Source organism: Pelodiscus sinensis, unplaced genomic scaffold (assembly GCF_049634645.1).
Source record: "Pelodiscus sinensis isolate JC-2024 unplaced genomic scaffold, ASM4963464v1 ctg63, whole genome shotgun sequence".
NCBI lineage: Eukaryota > Metazoa > Chordata > Testudines > Trionychidae > Pelodiscus > Pelodiscus sinensis.
The window spans coordinates 265,260-289,440 of NW_027465976.1; the positions used below are offsets into that span (position 1 = coordinate 265,260).

Genomic DNA, 24,181 nt, shown 5'->3' on the forward strand with positions numbered 1-24,181 from the left:
GCAATGCTCCTCCTAATGCACCTTAATATGCCATTAGCCTTCTTGGCTACAAGGGCACACTGTTGACTTATATCGAGCTTCTCATCCACTGCAATCCACAGGTCCTTTTCTGCTGAACTGCTACTTAGTCAGTTGGTCCCCAGCCCATAACACTGCTTGAAATTTTTTCAACCCAAGTGCAGGACTCTGCACTTGTCCTTCTTGAACCTCATCAGATTTAATTCGGCCCAATCCTAAAACTTGTCTAGGTCACTCTGGACGGTATCCCTACACTCTAATGTATCTACCTCTCCCCCTAGCGTAGTGTCATCCCCAAACTTGCTGAGGGTGCAGTCCATCCCCTCAGCCAGGTCATTAATAAATATGTTGAACAAAACCCATCCTAGGTCAGATCCTTCGGGCACTCTGCTTGAAACCAACCACCAACCACACATTGAGTCATTGATCACTACCACTTGAGCATCACAATCTAGCCAGCTTTCCAGTCACCTTACAGTCCATTTATCCAATCCATACTTCCTTAACTTATAGGCAAGAATATTGTGGGAGAACGTATCAAAAGCTTGACTAAAGTAAAGGTGCATCACATCCACTGACTTCCCCATATCCACAGAGCCAGTTACTGCATCATAGAAGCTAATCAGGTTGGTCAGGCATGACTTGCCCTTCGTGAATCCATGTTGACTATTCCTGATCACTTTCCCCTTCTTCCAAGTGCTGCAAAATGGATTCCTTGAGGATTCCCTCCATGATTTTTTTCAGGGTCTGAGGTGAAGCTGACTGGATTGTCCGACTTCCCTTTTTTAAAGATGGGAACTACATTTGCCTTTTTCCAATCATCTGGGACTTCTCCCAATCTCCACGGCTACGTCTAGACTGGCATGATTTTCTGGAAATACTTTTAACAGAAAAGGTTTTCCTTTAAAAGTATTTCTGCAAAAGAGCGTCTAGATTGGTCCCGGAGTTATAGTTATAACGATGCACTTTTGCGGAAAAGCGCGTCTAGATTGACGGTGCGCTTTTGCGCAAAAGCAGAAGCCCGGAACCATTTTGAAGACGGCAAAAGGCCACCAGACCTTTCTGGAGGTGGGGGTGGAGCTCCGTTCTGACACGTGCTTAAAGGGGTCTGGCCGGACAGCCGTTTGTCTCCTGCTCCGTGCATTAGGACCTCTGGCAGGGACTGACAGCCATAGCAGGTTTGGTGGTTGCCCTCTGACTTTTGGGGACACCATCCTTTTGCCCCCTACTGCTTTTTCCTGATTTTGCTTTCTTGTGCCCTGCTCTGTCTGCCATGGAGCCGTGGATGGCCATGTGCCTGCTCTGGCCCCTGTTGCCCATTTTTGAGTGCCTGCAGCTGGTGCTCCAGGCCGGTGTCCTCGTCTTTCAGGACCAGGAGGCAGAGATCGCCTTCGATTCCCTCACCAGGGAGGCCATGGTGTCCCTGTGGCATCAGCACCCCAGGGTGGAGAGGCCACTCTGGAGACTGGACACCAGTACGGACTGGTGGGACCGGCTGGTCCTTGGGCAATGGGACGACCAGCAATGGCTCCGGAATTTCCACATGCGAAAGCGGACGTTCCTGGAGCTGTGTGCCTGGCTCACCCCTGCGCTCCAGAGAGCCACCACCCGGCTGCGTGCACCCATCCCTGTCAACAAGAGGGTCACCATCACGCTATGGAAGCTGGCCACCCCGGACAGCTACCGCTCGGTGGCACAGCAATTCGGGGTGGGAAGATTCACTGTCGGTGTCGTCGTGATGGAGGTAAGTCCCAGGGGGAGTGGGATGGGTGGAGGGTGCTGCACTCCATGCCCAGGGGCAGCCAATACTCCAGGCTGGGTCACCCAGGGGTTCGGGCCATCCCTCCCTTGCACAGGCCTGCTGGTGGTGGGGGGGCCGTGGGGTGAGGGGGCCCTGATGTGTGTGTGTGTGCGCGTGCACGAGAACAGAGGGAATCACGGGGGGGGGCCAAAGGAACGCACACTCACCCCTGCCTTATGTGATGTGTTCCCTTGTGTTTCTCTGCACCCTTCTGCAGCTCGTCCACTCCATCAATGATGTCCTGCTACCGAGAGTCATCCGCCTGCGCGACGTGGACGCTATGCTGGCTGGCTTCGCTGCCCTCGTGTTCCCCAGCTGCGGGGGAGCCCTGGATGCAACCCACATCCCCGTCCGGGCCCCGGAGCATCGAGCAGCCCATTTCATGAACAGGAAGGGGTACTGCTCGATTGTTCTCCAGGCCCTCGTGGACCACCGGGGCCACTTTCTGGACATCTACGCGGGCTAGTCCGGCAGGGCACACGACGCCCGCATCCTCCACAACTCCGGACTCTTTCGCAGGCTGGAGGTGGGCACCTACTTCCCCCGGTGGGAGTTGACTGTCGGGGATGTGCCTATGCCCATCTGCGTCATCGGGGACACGGCCTACGCCCTGCTGCCCTGGCTAATACAGCCCTACACGGGGCGGCCAGACCAGAACTGGTCCTGATTCAACGACCGCCTCAACCGGGCCCAAAATCAGGTAGAGCTCACCTTCGGCCGCTAAAAAGCCCGCTTCAGTTGTTTGCTCACCCATCTCGAGATGGGTGAGTGGAATGCATCGGAGGTACTGGCCACGTGCTGCATGCTCCACAACATTGTGGAGCGGAGTGGGGAGGCCTTCCTCCCTGCATGGATGGCAGCCGAGGCACAGATGTTCAAACAGCCCCACGCAGCTGCTGTCCGCCAGACACACCAGGATGGGGTGCGTATCAGAGAGGCCCTGACGGACATGTTTGCACAAGCCCCATAGTAGGGTCACCTGGGTCTCCCCATTCGACTCCCTCCCATCCCATCCCCTACCCTTCCCCCCCTTTATCTCCCCCCAATTGTAAAGCGTCGGTTCCAAGCACATTGGCCGTCATCGTGAATGTTTGTCGGGTGCGTTGGACGTAGCTAGGGATTTTCTTTTTAGTTTAGGCTAGGGTTTAGGCCACCATTGCCTGTCTGAACTGTCCCGAAGAACAGGAAGAGGATTCGTGGTTTGTGCGGAAGGCTCGAGTCAGCGTACCCGATTCCAGTTGTCTTCGAGGGATCTCCTGGCTGTTCCTCTCCCGAGGCCCGGAAGGACCAAAGGATTGAGGTTGCCAGCTTCGCCGTCATCTTCCGTCGAGGGATCTCCTGGCTGTTCCTCTCCCGAGGCCCAGAAGGACCAAAGGATTGAGGTTGCCAGCAACACTACAATCGTCCCCTGCGTCTAGACTATGTTACATATTCTTTTGTGTGCGTCTTTTAACCTTTCTTGCTTGTTATCTATGTTAATATAGTTGTGGTTTAAATTTTACTTAAAAGTGTCAGTATTTATTTATGCGCCACAAACCAATGACCACTTAAAGGGACGACCGGTGATAGATACAGAATATGGTGTCCGCATTTTGTAATCCTCTTAAATTTAGTTGGCTAATTGGCATCTCAAATCATTTATTACAGTTACCTTGAGTAACACAATAACCAACACAGCTTTGTTTTCAACTGAATAATTGTCTATTTTTATTTACAAGGGGGAGCGGGAGGAGGAGGAGACCTTCAACTGGGATGGGGAGGGGGAGGAGTTACTCCTGGGAGGGGTGGCCCCTGCGAGCGCTCCTGCGGGGGCGCACCTAGACATGGGGGGCAGGCCGCATCAGGGCGGGGCACTGCAGGGGCGACAGGAGGAGGGGGCATTGGAGGGTCAGGAGGGGGCATGAGCAGTGCTAGGGGAGGGATGGCGGGGGCATGGGGTGAGGCCATGCCTTAATGGATGGCATGGGCTATGTGAGCAGTGTGGCTGGCGATGGAGTCAGCCATGCGCATGCACTGGGCCTGGAAGGTGGCCCAGACCTCCTGGCGCCACTGCAGGTCCCCCTGGACACGCTCGTGAATCGAGGCCTCGATTCGCTCAATGGCCTGCACGTGCCGGCAAAGGAGCTGGTCCCGGTGGTGGAGCCTGTGCCTTGTGGTTGGGCAGCTGGGGGTGCCGCTGCTGCCAGACTGGAGGGTCCTCGGCTTGTGCTTGGTCCCGCTGCAGGGAAGAGAAGAAAGGATGGGTCAGTCAGGCAGGCCGGCCATTGTCCCCACACCTCATGCCCTCCACCCCTGAGCCCAGGTGACCCCACAGTAGTGTGGCTTGGGCCCACTTGATTCCCCCCCTGCTCCCCATGTTGTATGTTTGCAAGGAGGACTGCCCCTGGAGTAGGGTCCTCCTCCATGTATTGTAACCACCGGTCTGTGTCCTGGCCCCGTGGAGGGCAGGAGGGCGCTTATGTTGCGTTAACCTGTGGAACTCCCTGCCGGTGGAGGCTGTGAGGCTTCAGGCTAATCACTGGTATTTGACAGGGAGCGAGATGCATCCCCACACAGTGCCTGGGAGCACATCTGGCAGAGGTGGTCTGGGCTCTCAGATCCCCATTGTGTGGGATATCTCCTGGACGGAACCAGAAGAGTAACTGGGGGGGGAGGGTGTCCCATCCTTGCAGCAAAACTCAGGTGGCCCTAAGGGCAGCCCAAGCGCTTCCCCCCCTCCTCCTTCCCACTATCCCTCACACATATAGCCCAGGGACGTGTGGCCGTAGTGGGGACTTCCCTCGGGGAGCCAGCCAAGGCACCGGGAGCAGGCAAGGGGCTCGGTGGGGGCCACGTTCACAGGGCTGTGACGCTCCAGTTTACCCAAGAGCAGCTGGCTGTACCTCACACCCAGGCATGGGACAGTGTGCCGCTCTCCGTGCTGCACCCTTGGCAGAGGTGCGGGCTCTGGGCTGAGTCCCTGGGGCCCTGGCTGATTCCAGCCGGCACCCACCCTTCCCCCTGGTCCCGCCGAATGTGTGTGAGCAGCACGGTCCCAGGCGGGCCCTGCAGCTGCCTGCCGCAGCCACGTGCCGCTCGGTCACCAGGCTGCACATGGTTGCACGTGCTGCTTGCTGCCTAATGCTACACAGCGTGCAGCTCACGTGGCCTGAGTGACATGCTCTCCCCCTCCCCACTCCGGGCGCCTGGCTCCCCCTCCCAGCCCCCGCCCTTGTGAGTGCAAAGTGCAAGACTCACCGGTGGATCCTTCCCCAGCCTTGGAGGGGCGGGTGGGTGGCGATGCTGGCCTCCTCCTCCGAATCAGTGCTGTCTCCTTCCCCCGCCTCGGTGGTCCGGGTGATGGGGGGGGGCGCATGCAGGTGTCGACCGGCACGTCCAGGGCTTGCAGGGCTGGCTGGCCGAGGATGGCGTGCAGCCGGTCGTAGTGGGGGCAGGTGTCTGGTCCTGCCCCCCTGCCCTCACTGGCCCACACGTAGCCCAGGCGCAGCTCTTTAACTTTAGCCCGGACCTGTTCGAGGTTCCGGGCTGGATGTCCCTGCTGGGTTAGCGCCAGGGCCATGCGGCCGAAGATGTCAGTGTTGCGGCACCGGGACCTGGTGTCGTGGAGGCCCTCCTCCTCCTGCCACAGGTCTAGGAGGGTCTCCAGCTCCCTGGGAGACCACGAGGGGGCCCATCGTTTGCAGCCCCTGGGGGCCTCCTGCGCTGGGGGTGCAGGTGGCTCAGCGCCCGGAGCTGCCATGGCTGGCTCAGATGTGGCTGCTCAGATGTGGCTGCTGGGCAGGGCAGGGGCACCATGGCAGACCTCAGGCCGGAGGTCTGGGGCACGCTCCTGCCACATGCACTCAGCAGCCTGCGTATGCTTTAAGAGCTCGGGTTATCAGGAAGTCCGAGGCTCCTATGGGGTCTCCCGGCGTCCAAACTGCTTTTTCCCGTTTAGCCTGCTTTTGCGCAAGTCTTAGCTAGCTGTCTAAACTGGCCCCTTTCGGCAACAGTTTTTCACAAAAAGAACTTTTGCCTGAACGGGAGCGGCAAAGCTTTTCCGGAAAAAGCACTGATTTCGCACAGTAGATCGTCAGTGCTTTTGTGGAAAATTAAGCGGACAGTGTAGACAGCTGGCACGTTTTTCCGGAAAAGCTGCTGATTTTTCGGAAAAACTTGCCAGTCTAGACACAGCCCACATGTTTTCAAAGATAATGCCCAAAGTCTCTGTAATGGCATCTGCAATTCCCTCAGCACCCTTGGATGCATTAAATCCAGACCCATGGATTTGTGTATGTCCAGCTTTTCTAAATAGTTCTTAACCTGTTCTTTCTCAATCGAGGGCTGCTTACCTCCTTCCCATACTGTGTTGTCTAGTGCATAGTCTGAAAGCCGACCTTGTCTGTGAAGACAGAGTCAAGAAAGCATTGAGTACTTCAGTTTTTCCCACATCATCTGTCACTAGGTTACCTCCCTCATCCAGTAAGGGCCCCACACCCTCTCTGATTAGCCTCTTATTGCTAACATGCCTGTAGAAACCTTTCTTGTTACCCTTCACATCCCTTGTTAGCTGCAATTCCAAATGCACTTTCTCCTTCCTCATTACTTCCCTGCATTCTCAAGCAATATATTTATACTCTTCCCTGGTCATCCGTCTAAGTTTCCACTTTTGTGTTTAAACTCACCAAGAATTTCACTGCTAAGCCAAATGGTCACCTACCACATTTTCTTTTCTTTACTGTGCATCAGGATAGTTTGTTCCTGTGTCTTTAATAAGGCTTCTTTAAAAAACAGCCAGCTCTCCTGGACTTTTCCCCTTCATGTTAGCATCCCAGGAATCCTGCCCGTCAGTTCTCTGAAGGAGTCAGTCTGCTTGTCTGAAGTCCAGGGTGTGTATTTTGCTGCTCCCCTTTCTTCCTTTGGTCAGGATCCTGAAATCGACCATCTCATGATCACTGCTGCCCAGGTTGCCACCCACCTCTACCTCCCCTACTAGTTCCTCCCTGTTTGTGAGCAGGTCAAGCTGTGCAAAGCCCCTGGTTGGTTCCCTCGGCACTTGTACCAGGAAGTTGTCCCCAACACTCCAAAAATGTCCTGGGTTGTTTATCTATTATTATATTGGTCTCCCAACTGATGTTAGGGTAATTAAAGTCCACATAAAAAACCAGGCTCTGTTACCTTAAAGCTTCTCTTAGTTGTCTGAAGAAAGCCTTATCTACCTCATCCACCTGATATGGAGGTCTATAACAGACACTGACCACAACATCATCCCTGTTGCTCCCACCTGTAGAAACCATTTCATATTTAGCTAGAAGCCATCTTGTATAACAGAAACCATTTCAGCTTTTCTCTTTGGCACATAGACCAGAGTGAACTTTGTCACCCCGGGAGAAGAGGCCTATAGGATGGGCTATTGGTATGTGTTAATTGGGCTGGTTGGAACAGGAGATGTACTCCCTCGTACCTGTCCGTCATCTTGTTGATAAGGCTTTGTTTTTCCTAGTGTAATTGAGGATTTCTGTAATGGGATGCCCTGACATCAGACTGTTTGGCTAAGGGTATAAAGATACTAGGATTGATTGTATTAGCAGCCTTACTGGGCCGGGCTCTGCTGGGACCACGTTTGACTCACTTGGCTTTACTGATCAATAAAGCTGTCTGTTTAGCCGCCTAAAACTGAGTGAGGCTTTTGCTTCGACACACCTCTAAGCTTAACCCAAAGACTTACAACAGGCTTTTTTTCCCCCTCTATATCCTGGAGCTCTGAGCAATCCTACTGCTCTCTTACATACAGTGCAACTCCTTCTGAATGTTAATGTTGATAAATGCAAAGTAATGCATATTGGAAAACAATCCCAACTATATGTAAGCAGGACCTGAAGGAATGCATCCCTTAAAGGTAGCTGGACGTGGGGAAAGTCCCTGGGTATGTCTATGTAAAGTTTGCTCCTGTTCTGCTTATATCTGTCAGATATTCAGCAGATGGAGTGGTATTTTGCTTATTGTAGTTGTTACACCTTGGTTCGGTGATGTGATGGGAGCCTCAAGGGTTAAAGCCGACTACCCAGTGAAAACTACTGGATGATGGTGAAACAAATGATATTTATTAAGTGGTCAAAACCAGCAATTAACAAGTAGGTGTTTAAACTAGCAATTGCTTAGTACTTTTACAGCATAGAAAAGCTTGGGCACAATTATACCCAACTGATTACAATTCTTTGATTACAATTCACTTATATCAAATCACTATCCCTAATTCGCCTAAGACAACGTAGCATACAAATGAAAAATACAAAAAACAAAGCCAAAATAATGATAATAAAAGAACCACCCACAGCCAATCCCTCCAATGTCACTTTAGGACAGCTGGTGGAGTTAGTCATTGATTTTTTACTGTTACAAGTTGACAACTCAAAGGTTTTTCTCCTAACACTAATACCTGGGCTAAAGCTTAACCCTTTCACATAGCACAAAATCACACTATCTATACAATACAATTAATATGACTTACTTATACTTCACAGGATTATAGGATATAATTAATACAACTTAACTATTAACTAAACCACCAATTAATAAATTTAAGCAATACTTACAAATCCAGAAACGATAACAACACAAAGACACACTAGAACTCGGAGCATGCTCAGGACTCGTGCACCCCTATGTTTGATTCGAAGGGTGGAGAGGCAGCCTCAGGGTGATCAATCCTTTAGCCGGGCAAAAAAAAGACACGTGCCCTCAGTACACGGAACCTCCGTCAAACAAAGGGATTGAAGGTCTTTTATACAAAACTTCGGTGTCTGTGCCATGCTAGGGTCTGCATTTGGCAGGGCCTGATAGGCTAGTGATGAGGTAGTATAACAATACTGCCCTATAGAAATTTTCGTGATGTATGCGTGATCCCCTCGTGGACAGGACCAGATGGGGCATAGTTAGTGTTAGACAATTGTGTTTTATTACCCTATGTTTACTTTTTCCCTTGCCCCTAAGACTGGTCAAGCTACGGTCAAATGAGGCTTATCTGTAAGCACTATCTAGTCATGCTCACCTCCCTGTTTTTTTGGCGCCTGTGAGTCCCAGAATGCCTATAAGATCAAATTCCATTCACAAAACTGCATTGTGCTGCCCATGCTCCTCTGAGTATCTGGGTTTTGTGTGAGGGGCCTTGTGTGGCAGGATGGGCTATACGCGAAGGCTATGGACAGCAAAAGCCTGCTTTACAACAGTAGTCAACTTAATTTGTGACCCAACACCCTAGGTACAGCAAGGGTACATCTAGATACGCATATGATTGCTATCTACATCGAGGCTAGCGTCTCCGGCGTTCAGACGGCCCGTGCCACCCTCTGTCCTAGCCGCTCCAACGCCCCTCCCGTTTCAGGGCACTTCCCCTCAGAGTCCCCGGCTGTGGTTACCCCAAGTACAGGGCAATGGCGCCCCGTCACACACCTCCCCCCTTAAGTCTTCCCCCTTACTAGTCTTTCCTCTGGTGTAGTGTTCCAGCATCCGCAAGAGGCAGTCCGCGTTTAGATAGTCCTTCCCTGGGCGGAATACTACCTGGAATTGGTAAGGTTGTAGGCTCAAGTACCACCTAAGGATCCAGGGGTTTGTGTCTTTCATTGTGTGGATCCACTTCAAGGGGGCGTGATCGGTGGCCAGAGTGAAGCAGTCCCCTAAAAGTAAATAACGCAGAGCGTCCACTGCCCATTTAATCGCCAATGCCTCTTTTTCCACTGTTGCATAGCCCCTTTCCCGCGGGAACAGTTTACGACTCAAATACACCACCGGATGTTCCTCTCCTCCGATCTCCTGAGCTAGGACGGCCCCCAATCCTACCTCTGAGGCATCTGTTTGTAATATGAAGGGTTGAGAGAAATCTGGTTGGATTAATACTGGCACGTTAACTAGACTCCTTTTCAGAGTTTCAAAGGCGTGGATACTTTGTTCCATCCACCTCACCTTCTGAGGTTGGTCTTTTCATGTAAGATCAGTCAGAGGTGCCACCTCCAAAGTGAAATGGGCGACAAATTGTCGGTAATACCCTGCCAATCCCAAAAACTGACGTACCTGCCTCTTGGTTGCTGGGAGTGGGTAGTCCCGGACTGCCTGAACCTCATCCACCAGGGATTTTGTTTTTCCTTGTCCCACGACGTATCCTAAGTAGGAAACTTCGAGCTTACCGAAACAACATTTTCGTGGATTAGCTGTTAGCCCAGCCTGAACCAAGGCTCCTAGGACGGCCTTGATGTGATGCAGATGTTGTTCCCAGGATTCGCTGAATATCATGATGTTGTCAATGTAGGCCGCCAAATAGCTTTGATGATCTCTCAGGATTCTGTTAATCAGCCTCTGGAAGGTGGCTGCTGCTCCATGTAGGCTGAAAGGCATATGCACGAACTGATAAAGTCCAAACAGTGTGGCAAAGGCAGTTTTCTCTCTAGATTCAGGTGACACCGGGATCTGCCTTTTGTTAGGTCTATTGTGGAGAGGTAGCTGGCCCGCCCCAAGCAAGCTAAGAGCTCATCAATGCGGGGGATGGAGTAGGTGTTGAAACGGGAAATAGCATTGACCTCTGAAAGTCAATGCAGAACTTCATAGACCCATTGGGCTTGGGAACCAATATGATAGGGCTCCTCCATTCGCTATAGGATTCCTCTATTACCCCCCATTCCAATATCGACTGTAACTCGTCCTGCACGGTGTCCCACAACTTATGGGGTAGGAGTCGGATGGCATCACGGACCATCTTCCCTGGTTCGGTGATGATGGAGTGGTATATCTGGTTTGTTCTCCCTGGCCGACTTGTCAGTACCTGTTGAAATTGTTCCATGACCTCTTGTAGTTCCGCCTGCTGGGGTTCTGTGAGTTCCTCTCCCATCTGGATCTCCTCGGCCTTTATTTCGGCACTTCCCCATGGGCCGAATTCCACATCTGACTGCTCGGGTTTGATCCACAGGGTCTCTTGCAGGATCCATCACTTTAAAAGATTAACTTGGTAGATCTGCTTCCCTTCCTGCTTTCCTTGTAATTGGATCTCATAGTCTACTTCTCCAATTTTCCTGATTGCGCAGAACGGGCCCTGTCATTTGGCTAACAATTTTGACTCATTGGTGGGGAGAATTCCAGAATTCCTGTCCCAGCTCCTCAGGGTCAGTGTCAGCATGGAGGCTCTCAGCTGAGTTTTTAAGCATTTCACATTTTAACACTGAGCTTTTAACACTTCTATACCCATGGGAAACAATGCAGGCTGGAGGATTTGCTGGCTGCCAGGAAGTGTTAAAAGCTCATTGTTAAAGTAAATAGTAAAGTAATAAATAGTCTAGTAGCATGTGTGGAAGGGTGGCCTCATTCCTGGGTCCCGATACCCCGCTCAGGCCTACCTCAGGCAGTCTCACTCCTGCACTATTTGCCCTTGGCAGGATTCCAACTCCAGTCTCTCAGTCACAAAAGGTTTTGGGCTAATGCCCCAGGGTCAGCCTGGGCTGCGAAAACAGTTCTGTCCAGCTCTCCAGATGGGCTTTCAGGCTGCCAGCTGAAGGAGGGCCTAACAACCCTGGTCTGGGGCACCTCACCCTCCACCACTTAGCTATCTCTGGCAATGCTGTGTTGCTTTCCTTGGTCTGGTCTGCATTATCTCTCACACTCCTTCCCCCTTCCTGCCAGGAGGGCATCCTTTTAAGAGGTTCAATGGCAGCCTCAGGTGAGATCGGTTGGCTCTGCTTAATTTGCAGCAGCCTTATCTCCTTTGCCACTAATTGTTCAGGGCTGTTGCTGCCTTTCTCTCTATCTGCTGTAATCCACCAGCCTGACTGTCACACACCTTAAAGTCTAACAAAACATGTAGATGGTATCATGAGCTTTTGTGGACAAAACCCACTTCTTCAGATGACTGGAGTATTAGAAGTCCAGATTGAAGAATAAATAAGATGGAGGAGGGGGAAGAAGGGAAGGGAAAAAAAAGAGACAGTGAGTAAATAGTTCAAGTAGTTACAAGAGGCTGATAAGAACAATTAGCACCACCATTGATAGGTTGGTTAAATCATTAGGATGTGGAAGGTAGCATGCGAGCCAGCCGATGTCTCCGTTCATTCCATTCTCATAAGAATTAAACTTGTAAAGGAAGTTAAGTTCCAAACCTTCCCTGTGTATTTGGCTTGTGGAATTGGCCTGAAACAACACAGTGACTTGGATGTCCATTAATAAGTGCCCTTAACGTGACCTCCAAGAGGTTTCTGTGTATTGCCTTTACGGATATCAGACTTGTGTCCAATAATTCTTTCCCGTAGACACTGTCCAATTTGGCCAATATACATGGCAGAGGGGCATTGCTGGCATTTGGTGGTATAGATCACATTAGTGGATGTGAAGTTAAATGAGTCTCTGATGAAGTGGCTGATGTTGGATCCAGAGATGAAATCACTTGTGTACATGTGTGGGCAGCGTTGGCACTGGGGCTGATTGCAGGGGTGGATTCCTGGATGGTTATAATGGAGGTGTGTTGCATGATTACTGGAAAGAACTTGGTTGAGGTTAGGGGGTTGTCTGTAAGTGAGGACTGGTGTCTCCCCCAAGGCCTCTGAGAGTGAGGGGTCATTTTCCCGGATAGAACATAAGAACAGCCATACTGGGTCAGACCAAAGGTCCATCTAGCCCACTAGCCTGTCTGCCGACAGTGGCCACCACCAGGTGCCTCAGAGGGGGTGGATGGAAGACAATGCACAAGCGATTTGTCTCCTGCCATCCTTCTCCAGCCTCTGACAGAGGCCAGGGACACAATTTCTATCCCCTGGCTAATAGCCTTTTATAGACCTAACCTCCATGAAATTATCTAGCTTCTCTTTAAACTCTGTTATAGTCCTAGCCTTCACAGCCTCCTCTGGCAAGGAGTTCCACAGGTTGACTACGCGCTGTGTGAAGAAGAACTTTCTTTTCTGAGTTTTAAACCTGCTACCTATTAATTTCATTTGGTGTCCTCTAGTTCTTCTATTTTGGGAACTAATAAATAACTTTTCTTTATCCGCCCTCTCCACAACACTCATGATTTATATACCTCTATCATATCCCCCCTTAGTCTCCTCTTTTCTAAACTGAAAAGTCCCAGTCGCTTTAACCTCTCTTCATATGGGACCCGTTCCAAGCCCCTAATCATTTTAGTTGCCCTTTTCTGAACCCTTTCCAAAGCCAAAATATCTTTTTTGAGGTGAGGAGACCACATCTGTACACATTATTCAAGATGTGGGTGTACCATATCTCTATACAGGGGCAGTAAGATATTCTGTGTCTTATTTTCTATCCCTTTCTTAATAATTGCTAACATCCTATTTGCCTTTTTGACCGCCGCTGCACACTGTGTGGAAGTTTTCAGAGAACTGTCCACAATAACTCCAAGCTTTCTTTCCTGATTTGTCATAGTCAAATTAGCCCCCATCATACTGTACGTATAGTTGGGGTTGTTTTTTCCAATGTGCATTACTTTACACTTATCCACATTAAATTTCATTTGCCATTTTGTTGCCTAATCGCTCAGTTTGGTGAGATCTTTTTGAAGTTCTTCACAGTCTGCTTCTGTCTTGACTAACTGTCATCAGCAAACTGCTTACCCCTTTCTCCAGATCATTTATGAATAAGTTGAAAAGGATTGGTCCCAGGACTGACCCTTGGGGGCCACCACTAGTTACCCCTCTCCATTCTGAAAATTTACCATTTATTCCTACCCTTTATTTCCTGTCTTTTAATCAGTTCTCAATCCGTGAAAGGCTCTTCCCTTTTATCCCATGACAATGTAATTTACACAAGAGCCTTTGGTGAGGGACCTTGTCAAAGGCTTTCTGAAAAATATAAGTATACTATATCTACCGGATCCCCCTTATCTGCATGTTTGTTAACCTCTTCAAAGAACTCTAAGGGTATGTCTACACTACCCCGCTAATTCAAACTAGCGGGGTAATGTAGGCATACCGCACTTGCAAATGAAGCCCGGGATTTGAATTTCCCGGGCTTCATTTGCATAAGCCGGGCGCCGTCATTTTTAAATCCCGGCTAGTTCGAACCCCCGTGCCGCGCGGCTACACGCGGCACGGAGTAGCTAGTTCGGATTAGGCTTCCTAATCCGAACTAGCTGTACTCCTCATTCGGATTAGGAAGCCTAATCCGAACTAGCTACTCCGTGCCGCGTGTAGCCGCGCGGCACGGGGGTTCGAACTAGCCGGGATTTAAAAATGGCGGCGCCCGGCTTATGCAAATGAAGCCCGGGAAATTCAAATCCCGGGCTTCATTTGCAAGTGCGGTATGCCTACATTACCCCGCTAGTTCGAATTAGCGGGGTAGTGTAGACATACCCTAATAGATTAGTAAGACATGATTTCCCTTTACAGAAACCATGTTGACTTTTGTCCAACAAATTATGTTCTTCTACGTGCCTCACAATTTTATACTTTACTATTGTTTTGACTTATTTGCCCGGTACTGAAGTTAGACTTACCGGTCTGTAATTGCCAGGATCACCTCTAGAGCCCTTTTTAAATGTTGGTGTCACGTTAGCTACCTTCCAGTCATTAGGTACAGAAACCGATTTAAAGGATAGATTACACACCACAGATAAATAGTTCAGCAATTTCCCATTGAGTTCTTTTAGATCTCTTGGGTGAATGCCATCCGGTCCCGGTGATTTGTTAACATTAAGTTTTTCTACTTGTTCCAAAACCTCCTCTAATGACACTTCAGTCTAGGATAGCTCCTCAGATTCATCACCCACAAGGGACGGTGCAGATTTGGGAATCTCCCTAACATCCTCAGCCGTGAAGACTGAAGCAAGAAATCATTTAGTATCTCCGTAACAGCTGTATCGTCCTTGATTGTTCCTTTTATATCTTGATCGTCTAGGGGACCCACAGGGTTTTTAGCAGGCTTCCTGCTTCTAATGTACTTAAAAAACATTTTGTTATTTCTTTTTGAGTTTTTGGCTAGCTGTTCCTCAAAATCTTTTTTTGCTTTTCTTATTACATTTTTACACTTGATTTGACAATGTTTATGTTCCTTTCTATTTATCTCACTAGGATTGGACTTCCACTTCTTGAAAGATGCCTTTTTGTCTCTCACTGCTTCTTTTACATGGTGGTTAAGCCACGATGACGCTTTTTTAGGTCTCTTCCTGTGTTTTTTAATTTGGGGTATACATTTAAGTTGGGCCTTTATTATTTCTGTTTAAGTAACCTCCTCATTTTTGTGTAATTCCCCTTTTTTAAATTAAATGTCATAGTGCTGGACTGCTGAGGTGTTCTTCCCACCCCAGGAATGTTAAATGTTATTATATTATGGTCACTATTCCCAAATGGTCCTGTAATGGTTATCTCCTGGACCTGATCCTGCACTCCACTCAGGACTAAATTGAGAATTGCCTCTCCCCTTATGGGTTCCTGTACAAGCTGCTCTAAGAAGCAGTCATTTAAAGCCATTGAGAAATTTGATCTGCTTCTCTTTCTGAGGTGACATGTATCCAGTCAATATGGGGATAATTAAAATCCCCCATTATTATAGAGTTTTTTATTTTGGTAGCCTCTCTAATCTCCCTTAGCATTTCAATGTCAGTATCGCTGACCTGGTCAGGTGGTTAGGGTTGGTTAGCAATAGTATATCCCTATTGCTAAATTCTTATTATTGGAGCATGGAATTACGATCCATAGCGATTCTATTGAACATGTTGATTCATTTAATATTTTTATTTAATTTGATCCTACATTATCTTTCACATACAGTGCCACTCCGCCACCCATACGGCCTGCTCTATCCTTCTGATATATTTTATATCCCGATATGATTGTGACCCGGTATGATTATAACCCACAAATTTTCCTCATTCCACCAGGTTTCAGTGATGCCTATTATGTCAATCTCCTCCTTTAATACGAGGTACTCTAGTTCACCCATTTTATTAGTCAGACTCCTAGCATTTGTGTAGAAGCATTTTAAAAATTTGCCACTGTTTATTTGTCTGCCCTTCCCTGATGCATTGGATTCCTTTATATGCGGTTGTTTGTCTGCTCTGGCCCATGGTTTGTCCTCTCCCTTCCTCTCTTTCTGACTACAGCTTAGAGAATCTCTATCAATGGATTCTCCTGTAAGAGATGTCTCCAACCGATTTACGTGCTTCTCCGCACCAATTGGCTTTTCCCCATCTCTTAGTTTAAAAACTGCTCTACGGCCTTTTTAATGTTTAGTGCCAGCAGTCTGGTTCCTCCCTGGTTTAGGTGGAGCCCATCCTTCCTATATAGGTTCCCCCTCTCCCAAAAGTGTCCCCAGTTCCTTATAAATCCAAACCCTTCTTCCCTACTCCATCGTCTCATCCACGCATTGAGACTCTGAAGCTCTGCCTGCCTACCTGGCCCTGAGCGTGGAACTGGAAACATTTCCGAGAATGCCACCATAGAGGTCCTGGATTTCAGTCTCTTTCCTAGCAACCTAAATTTGGCCTCCAGGACATCTCTCCTACCCTTCCCTACATCATTGGTACCTACATGTACCACGACCACCGGCTCCTCGCCAGCACTACACATAAGTCTGTCTAGATGCCTCGAGAGATCCGCAACCTTCGCACCAGGGAGGCAAGTGACCATACGGTTCTCTCGGTCATCACAAACCCAACTATCTATGTTTCTAATGATCGAATCACCCACTACTAACACCTGCCTCTTCCTAACAACTAGCGTTCCCTCCCCCTCAGAGGTATCCTCAGTGCGAGAGGATACCGCAACATCCTTTGGAAGGAGGGTCCCAACTATGGATGGTTACCCTCTGCTCCCATTGAATGCCCTGTTCCCTTGAGACTTTCATCCTCCTTAAGAGCACTGGGGCTTTCAGACTGGAGGTGGGACAGTACTACAGTGTCCCAGAAAGTCTTGTAGGTTGTACAAGAGGCTGTAGATTGTTGATAATGCGTTGGAAGGGTTTGAGTTGTGGGCTGTAGGTGATGACAAGTGGAATTCTGTTGTTTTCTCTTTCTGGCCTATCTTGAAGTAGTTCATGTCTGGATACTCTTTTTGCTCTATCGATCTGTTTTTTCATTTCTTCAGGTGGATATTTCAGTTCTAAAAATGCTCTATATAGATCCTGTAGGTGTTTGTGTCTGTCTGTGGGATTGGAGCAAATCCATTTGTATCTTAGGACTTGGCTGTATACAATAGATTGAGAAATGTGTCTGAAGCTAGAGACATGAAGGTAAGTGTAGCAGTCTGTGGGTTTCTAGTATAGGGTGGTGGAAATTTGTCCATCATTTAATTGTACTGTAGTATCAAAGAAGTCTCTCTTGAGGGTTGATCCAGACTGAGGTTGATGGTGGTGTGGAAGTTGTTGAAATTCCTGTGAAATTTCTCAAGGGTCTCTTTCCCATGGGTCCATATGATGAAGATGTTTTCAGTGTAGCATAGATAGAGTAAAGGTGCTAGAGGGTGAGAGCTGAGGAAACATTATTCAAGGTCAGCCAGGCTACGTCTAGACTACCCTCGGCTTCCGAAAGAAGATATGCAAATTAGGTGTGAATTTGCATATCTTCTTCTGCTCCCTTTTTCAGAAGAGGTTTAAAAAAAAAAAAGCAGTCTAGATGGGGGTTTTTCGTGCAAAACTCTCTCCCCCTTTTTTTGAAAGAACCCTTTATTCCTCAAAAAATGAGGTTTACAGGGTTCTTTCAAAAAGGGGGGGGGTTGTGCGAAAACCCCCATCTAGACTGCTTTTCTTTGAAAAAACCTCTTCCGAAAAAGGGATCAAAAGAAGATATGCAAATTCATGCCTAATTTGCATAGCTTCTTTCGGAAGGCAAGGGTAGTCTAGAGGTAGCCCCATAAATGTTGCTAAGTGAGTTGAAAGTATTGGGAATGAGAGATCCTGCAGTGTGTAGGGGTTTGGATAGTTTATTATCCTTTTTCTTCTGAAGGGAGAAGAAGTGATCCTTGTAGGTGGTTTGTTGAATTTTAGTAAAGTCTGGAGAAGATGACGTGTGTGTAAGCTTGGTTTTTATGAGACTTTCTAATGTTGAGAACTCCCCTTTTATTTTCTGTTTGTTGTATAGAATGCTAAGATGGTTCCTGAGTTTCTTTGCAGGAGTGTGGCATAATCTCTATCTGTGGGATACACAGAATGCAGTGGCTTTTCACCATCAGTCCCTTAGGCATGATGTTCATCTGTTTGCACTTGGAAAGGAAGATGGTGTTGTGATGTAGTGTGGGTACCTTGGTGGTTGCTAGGCTTGGGCTGTAGGCTTGGGCTGTGGGTGACCCCCACTGGTTATTGTCTGTACCACGGCCCAGCCGAGTAGCTGATGGGACAGAGAGGTGACCTGTTCTACCGGTTACCTCCCAGGGAAAGGAACAAAGGAAAGTGGAATGCCGCCCCTGGCTGGGGGGCAGGGCTGGAAGAGATGGTTAGTTAGTGTCGGTCTGGGATCATGGAGGAGACAGCCTAGGAAAGGGGCTGGAATTTAGGGGCCCAGTCTTCCAAATCTCAAGGGGGATTGAGGCATCGTAGGCCTGCCCTGTGACCAGATGACATCTGTGCTGTGCTGTATCCTGGAGAAGCAATAAACTCCCTCTATTCTACTGGCTGGTGGAGTCTGTTCGTGCCACTACGGAGATGCAGGAGAAGGGGAAACCCCAACGCACCGTCACACTGGTGTCAGGGGTGGGATGCACTGCACCCCATGGATGGAACTCCCAGCAGCGAGTGACAAGGCGCAGTAGAAGCAAGAGCCATGGAGCCAGGCATGCTGGAGACAGAGCGAAGGGGTTCCTGGGAATCATGGGCGCTACAGCACTTGGCCGGTGAGTCTGCACCAAGGGGACTGGCGGGGAGATGGCCTATGCCTGACTCCTGAAGACAGCAGCCAGTGGGGGTCACCCACAGCCCAAGCCTACAGCTCAAGCTTAGCAACCAGCAAGGTACCCACACTACGTCACAGTTCTCCCCCCTCCGAGAGCGAACTGAGCAGGGTCACTCCGCTCGTGACCTAGGGAAGTTTGGGCCCCTCGCTATGGGACAGCGCGTCGGCGATGATGTTGGCACTCCCCTTGACGTGGATGGATCACTTCCATGTCGTAGTCCTGCAGGAGCAGGCTCCACCTCAGCAGCTTGGCGTTGGTCCCCTTCATCTGGTGCAGCCAGGTCGGGGGCAGTGGTTGGTATACACTGTGAAACACCGGCCAAACAGATATGGCTGCAGCATTTGAAGGGCCCACACCATCGCTAGGCATTCCCTCTCTACGGTCATGTAGCTCCGCTCCCGGGGCAGCAGTTTCCTGCTCAGGTACACGATAGGGTGGCATTCCACCTTCCTTTGTTCCTCTCCCTGTCCCATCAGCTACTCGGCTGGAACATGGTACAGATAGCAGCCAGTGGGGGTCACCCACAGCCCAAGCTTAGCAACCAGCAAGGTACCCACACTACATCACAAGTGTCTGTTTGGATCTGTGCGATTTTCTTTGTGTAGTTGATGGATTTCCACTCCATATGGCTGAATGCAGTGCCTTGCATGTTCAAAAGCTTCAGAGTGGTAGCTGAGTGAGTCTGTAACAGGAAAAAACTTAAAAAACAATGAATAGTCCAGAAGCACGTTCAAGACTACAAGTGAAGTTAAGAGTTAAATTCATCTAAAGAAGTAGGTTGTGCCCAGGAAAGCTCATGATACCATCTACATGTTTTATTAGTCTCTAAGGTGCTGCATTTTTTAAGTTTTTCCAGTAACAGCCATGGTCACCAACCAGTCAATCGGGGGGGGTACTGCCAGTCAATCACGAGGCAGTGTTTCCAGGCCCCTTTGTTCCTTCCCACCTCCGAAGAGTCTGCATTGACACTACAGTCTCCCACAAAAACAGAGCTAGCTCCAGCTTCCAGTAGCATGGGGGGGGGGGGGAGTTCCATGGCTCTGTGCCAGATCCAGAGCCAGATCTGGTGTGGAGCCTTGGGACTCCCCCCCTCCATAGAAAGGAAAGCAGCACTGGGAAGGAAGGGAAGACAAGAAAGCATGTGCTCCTTGCCTGCCCACAACAGCATGCAAGCTTTCTTGTCTCCCCTTCCTTCCTCATGCTCTGAGAAGGCAGAGGGAAGGGGGCAGTGCAGGAACCAGAGCAGCTGGATTTTTTTAAAGGAGCCTCACCTGTGCTTCTTCCAGTGCTGCCTGCAGATCCTACCCCAGAGATCCTCTTCCCTGGAGACCCCTGGTTACCAGCTGAGCTGCTTCTGCCCCCTCCTCCCTGGCCCGAAACCCCACCAGCACCCTAACCCCTGCCCTTGGTCAAAACCCCCACCAGCACCCTGCTCCTGCTCCTTGGCCAGACCCCCACCAGCACCCTGTCCCCGGCCAGACACGACTATCCAGTACCCTGGCCCCAGGCCAGATGCCCACCAGGATCCTATTGTTGCTCCCTGGCTAGACCACCACCAGCACTCTGGCCCTCCCCATGGCCAGACTCCCATCAGCACCCTGTCACTTGTCCCCTGGCCAGAACCTCACCAGCACCCTGGTCCTCCCCCTGGCCAGACTCCTATCAGGACCCTGCAGCTGGTCCCTGGCCAGACCCCCCACCCGCATCCTGCTCCTGCCCCCTGGCCAGACACCCACCAGCACCCTAGCCCTAGGCCATACACCCACCAGGACCCTTCCCTTTGCTCCTGGCCAAATCCCCATGAGCACCCTGTCACATAGCCCCTGGACAGACTCCCACCAGCACTCTGTCCCCAGTCCAGACACAATTTAGCACCTTGTCCCCTTGCCAGATCCCTGCCAGCACCCTGGCTCTACCCCCTGGCCAGACCACCACCAGCACCCTTCCCCCTCCTCCTAGCCAGACATCCACTAGCACCCTGCTCCTGCCCCTTCCCTCCTGGTAAGACACCTACCCCCAGCTTCCTTCTGTACCCTACTTCCCACCCAGATTCTGCATCCCCATCCCTAGCCCACTCACTAGCAGCTCTGTCCGACACACTGGATCCCTCATTTTTGGCCCTACCTCAGAGTGTAGAGGGGCCCACAACTTCCACCAACCCTGGAACCCCATAAAAGTTAATCTGGTCTGAGGCCTTGAATCTCATTCCTACTTACCCCATGGGGCTGGAATGCCAGGGGAGTGAGGTGTTTCAGTTGGGGCCACATCTGAGACTTGGGGATTTTGGAAGGGTTATTTTTTTGCATCACTTGTATGGTCTCTGATTGATTTTTCTGTGGGTCAGTGGCCCCTGACCCAAAACAGGTTCCTCACCCCTCTCATAAATAAAGACACCACTGAAACGTTTTGTGTTGAACATAATATTTTATTTAAAAATGAAGTCTGGCCAACAAGCTTCCAATTGGGGCCAATCCCACATCGGGCTGGAGCATCATGACACTCCTGCATCTCCCACAACCCCCAACCCTGAGCCTATCATACACCTAAACCCCCTGCCCTGAGGCTCTCACATCCCCAAACTCTTGCACCACCCACATCCCCAGTCTTGTGCCACAACACGCCACAAACCTGTACCCTGAGCCCATCATACACCCAACACCTCCTGCCCTGAGCCCCTCATATACCCCAAACCAAACTCCTGCACCCCCACATCCACAAGCCTGCAGTTTGCTCCAGCATTCCAACCCTCCACCTGGCCCCAACAATCTCTAGCCTGAAGCCCCCTCTCTGAGCCAGTAACCCATTCTCCACCTCCACCCAAATTCCCTCCTAGAACTTGCACTTCTCACCCCTTTACTCACCCAAATCTTTCATTACCACCACAGAGCCCGCAAGTCCTGTCTCAACCCAGTGAGGGTGAGGAAGGTCTGGGAACAGCAAGGGGAATGGAGACTGTGGGGCCTCAAGGAAGGGGTGGGGTTTTGGGGAAGGGACGGGATAGATCTTGGCTTGCCCTGACAGTTAAAAAGAGATCTTGGCTACGTCTAGACTGGCATGATTTTCCGCAAATGCTTTTAACGGAAAAGTTTTCCGTTAAAAGCATTTGCAGAAAAGAGCGTCTAGATTGGCACGGAAGCTTTTCCACAAAAGCACTTTTTGCGGAAAAGCGTCCGTGCCAATCTAGACGCGCTTTTCCGCAAAAAAGCCCCAATCACAATTTTCGCGATCGGGGCTTTTTTGCGCAAAACAAATCTGAGCTGTCTACACTGGCCCTTTTGCGCAAAAGCTTTGTGCAACAGAACTTTTGCCCGAACAGGAGCAGCATAGTATTTCCGCAAGAAGCACTGATTTCAGACAGTAGGAAGTCAATGTTCTTGTGGAAATTCAAGCGGACAGTGTAGACAGCTGGCAAGTTTTTCTGCGGAAAAACTTGCCAGTCTAGACGCAGCCCTTGGGTTTAAGAAGGTTGGAGACCACTGAGTTACACATTAACTGGGCTCCCCTCTGAATTGGTTAAGAGTGTTATCAGTTAAGTGTCTCTCAGCTGAGAAACTCCATGCTAGCAGTTAGCAAGTCCTTCAGAACATATTGCTTTGTGCTGCATGGGAAGAACCCGTTTGTTCAAAAAAAGTTGGCTTATGAATGAGTATATACAGTAATTACATACAGGTAGAACTAGATAGGTGATACTTTATGATAAACTCTCCATTCATGATATGTGCATTCTTAGAATGCAAGCTCTTCAGGGTAGACTTTCTCCTTGAACTAAGCAGATTTGGGATACCACTATGAATTACTAGTCACAATATATATATATTCCTGGACTACGTACAGACACACATTCTTGATCTAACCAAGATTGAATATACTTGTACTATAAACATGGTTATTGCTACCTAAAAGCCAAAGATCATAGTTAAGGTCATAGCAACAGAAATATTGAATACATATTTCTAGTCTGTATTTGGGGTAAAACATGATATAGTTAGTCATACCAGATGATTACAATGATACATTTTCTACTTCAGTAGTATCTGAGAAGGATGTTAAACAACAGCTATTAAAATTAGATATTTTTAAATCAATAGGTCTGGATAACTTACAAAGAGTTTTAAAAAAGAATGTCATATTTATAAGATCATAGAATCATGGGTTAGAAAGGACCATAAGGCCACCTAAATCTATCCCCCTGACAAAATGCAGGATTTGTTATGTCTAAAGTATCCAAGGCAGTTTTCTCCATCTTTTATTATGGCAACCTTTTAAATATTTGAAGATTGTTATCCTGTCACCCCTTAATCTCTTCTTTTCCAAACTAAACATACCGGCTACGTCTACACTGGCATGATTTTCCGGAAATGCTTTTAACGGAAAAGTTTTCCATTAAAAGCATTTTCAGAAAAGCGTGTCTAGATTGGCAGGACGCTTTTCCGCAAAAGCACTTTTTGCGGAAAAGCATCCATGGCCAATCTAGACATGCTTTTCCGCAAAAAAGCCCCGATCGCCATTTTCGCGATCGGAGCTTTTTTGCAGAAAACAAATCTCTGCTGTCTACACTGGCCCTTTTGCACAAAAGTTTTTCGGAAAAAGACTTTTGCCCAAATGGGAGCAGCATAATATTTCCGCAAAAGCACTGACAATCTTACATGAGATCGTCAGTGCTTTTGTGGAAATTCAAGCGGCCAGTGTAGACAGCTGGCAAGTTTTTCCGCAAAAGCAGATGATTTTGCGGAAAAACTTGCCAGTCTATACACAGCCACCTAGTTCCTTCAGCTTTTGGTCATAAGGCTGCATTTCATCCTTTTAATCATCTTTGTTGCTCATCTCTGGATCTTTTCCAATTTCACTACATCCTTTCTATTAATTCGTGAACGAAAATGGACACAGAACTCCAGCTGAGGCCTAACCAGAACCAAGTCGAGAAATAGTATCACCTCCCATGCCCTGCATGCTATGCCTCAATAAATGCAACCTAACACTGCATTTGCTTTTTTTGCAACAGCCTCGCATTGATAACTCATATTTAAGATGTGCAGGGTGTAGTTTCAGTGACACCTAAGCCTTATGGAATACAATGTATGGTGGATTGGCCACAATACCCTACCCTTCAAGCCAAAGTGATGGCCACCAAGAAGATGACCTTCATAAATAAATGGGAGAGTAAGCCACTAATGGTTCAAAAAGTACTTATTTAGCACAGAAAGAACCAAGCTGAGATATGTCTACACTGTAGCCTTTTTGTGGAGAAAAAAGAACGGCTTATGCAAGAAGGAGTTTTTGCGCAAAAAGAAGCCATCTACACTGCTTGTTTTTGTGCAAAAGCCTGTTGCACAAAAACAGGTGCTCATTAATTATGCAAATGAGTCTGCAATATTCCACATTTAGCCTCATTTGCATATGTTTTTCCACAAAAAAGCTACAGTGTAGACGTAGCCATGGTGCAGCAAGTCTGGCAACTGGAGGGAAGATTCTGAGCAAGATTTTAGAAATTCATAGAATACTAGAACTGGAA

The 24,181-nt window shown here is 48.9% G+C and overlaps 1 protein-coding gene across 10 annotated transcripts in view; it reads right to left on the minus strand.

Moving 5' to 3' along the window:
* Nucleotides 1–24,181, minus strand: part of SMARCD3 (SWI/SNF related BAF chromatin remodeling complex subunit D3) — a 290,614-nt gene that overhangs the window by 215,737 nt on the left and 50,696 nt on the right. The window contains exon 4 of one of the 10 annotated variants that reach the window (XM_075917548.1): nt 8,395–8,508. The exons of 8 other annotated variants lie outside the window; for them this stretch is intronic. In XM_075917548.1, coding sequence (XP_075773663.1) covers nt 8,395–8,442 — 48 coding nt within the window. In that variant the 5' untranslated portion in view covers nt 8,443–8,508. Of the gene's footprint in view, nt 1–8,394; nt 8,509–24,181 lie in introns of those variants that run through there. One more of the 10 variants, XM_075917546.1, reaches the window with a different exon arrangement.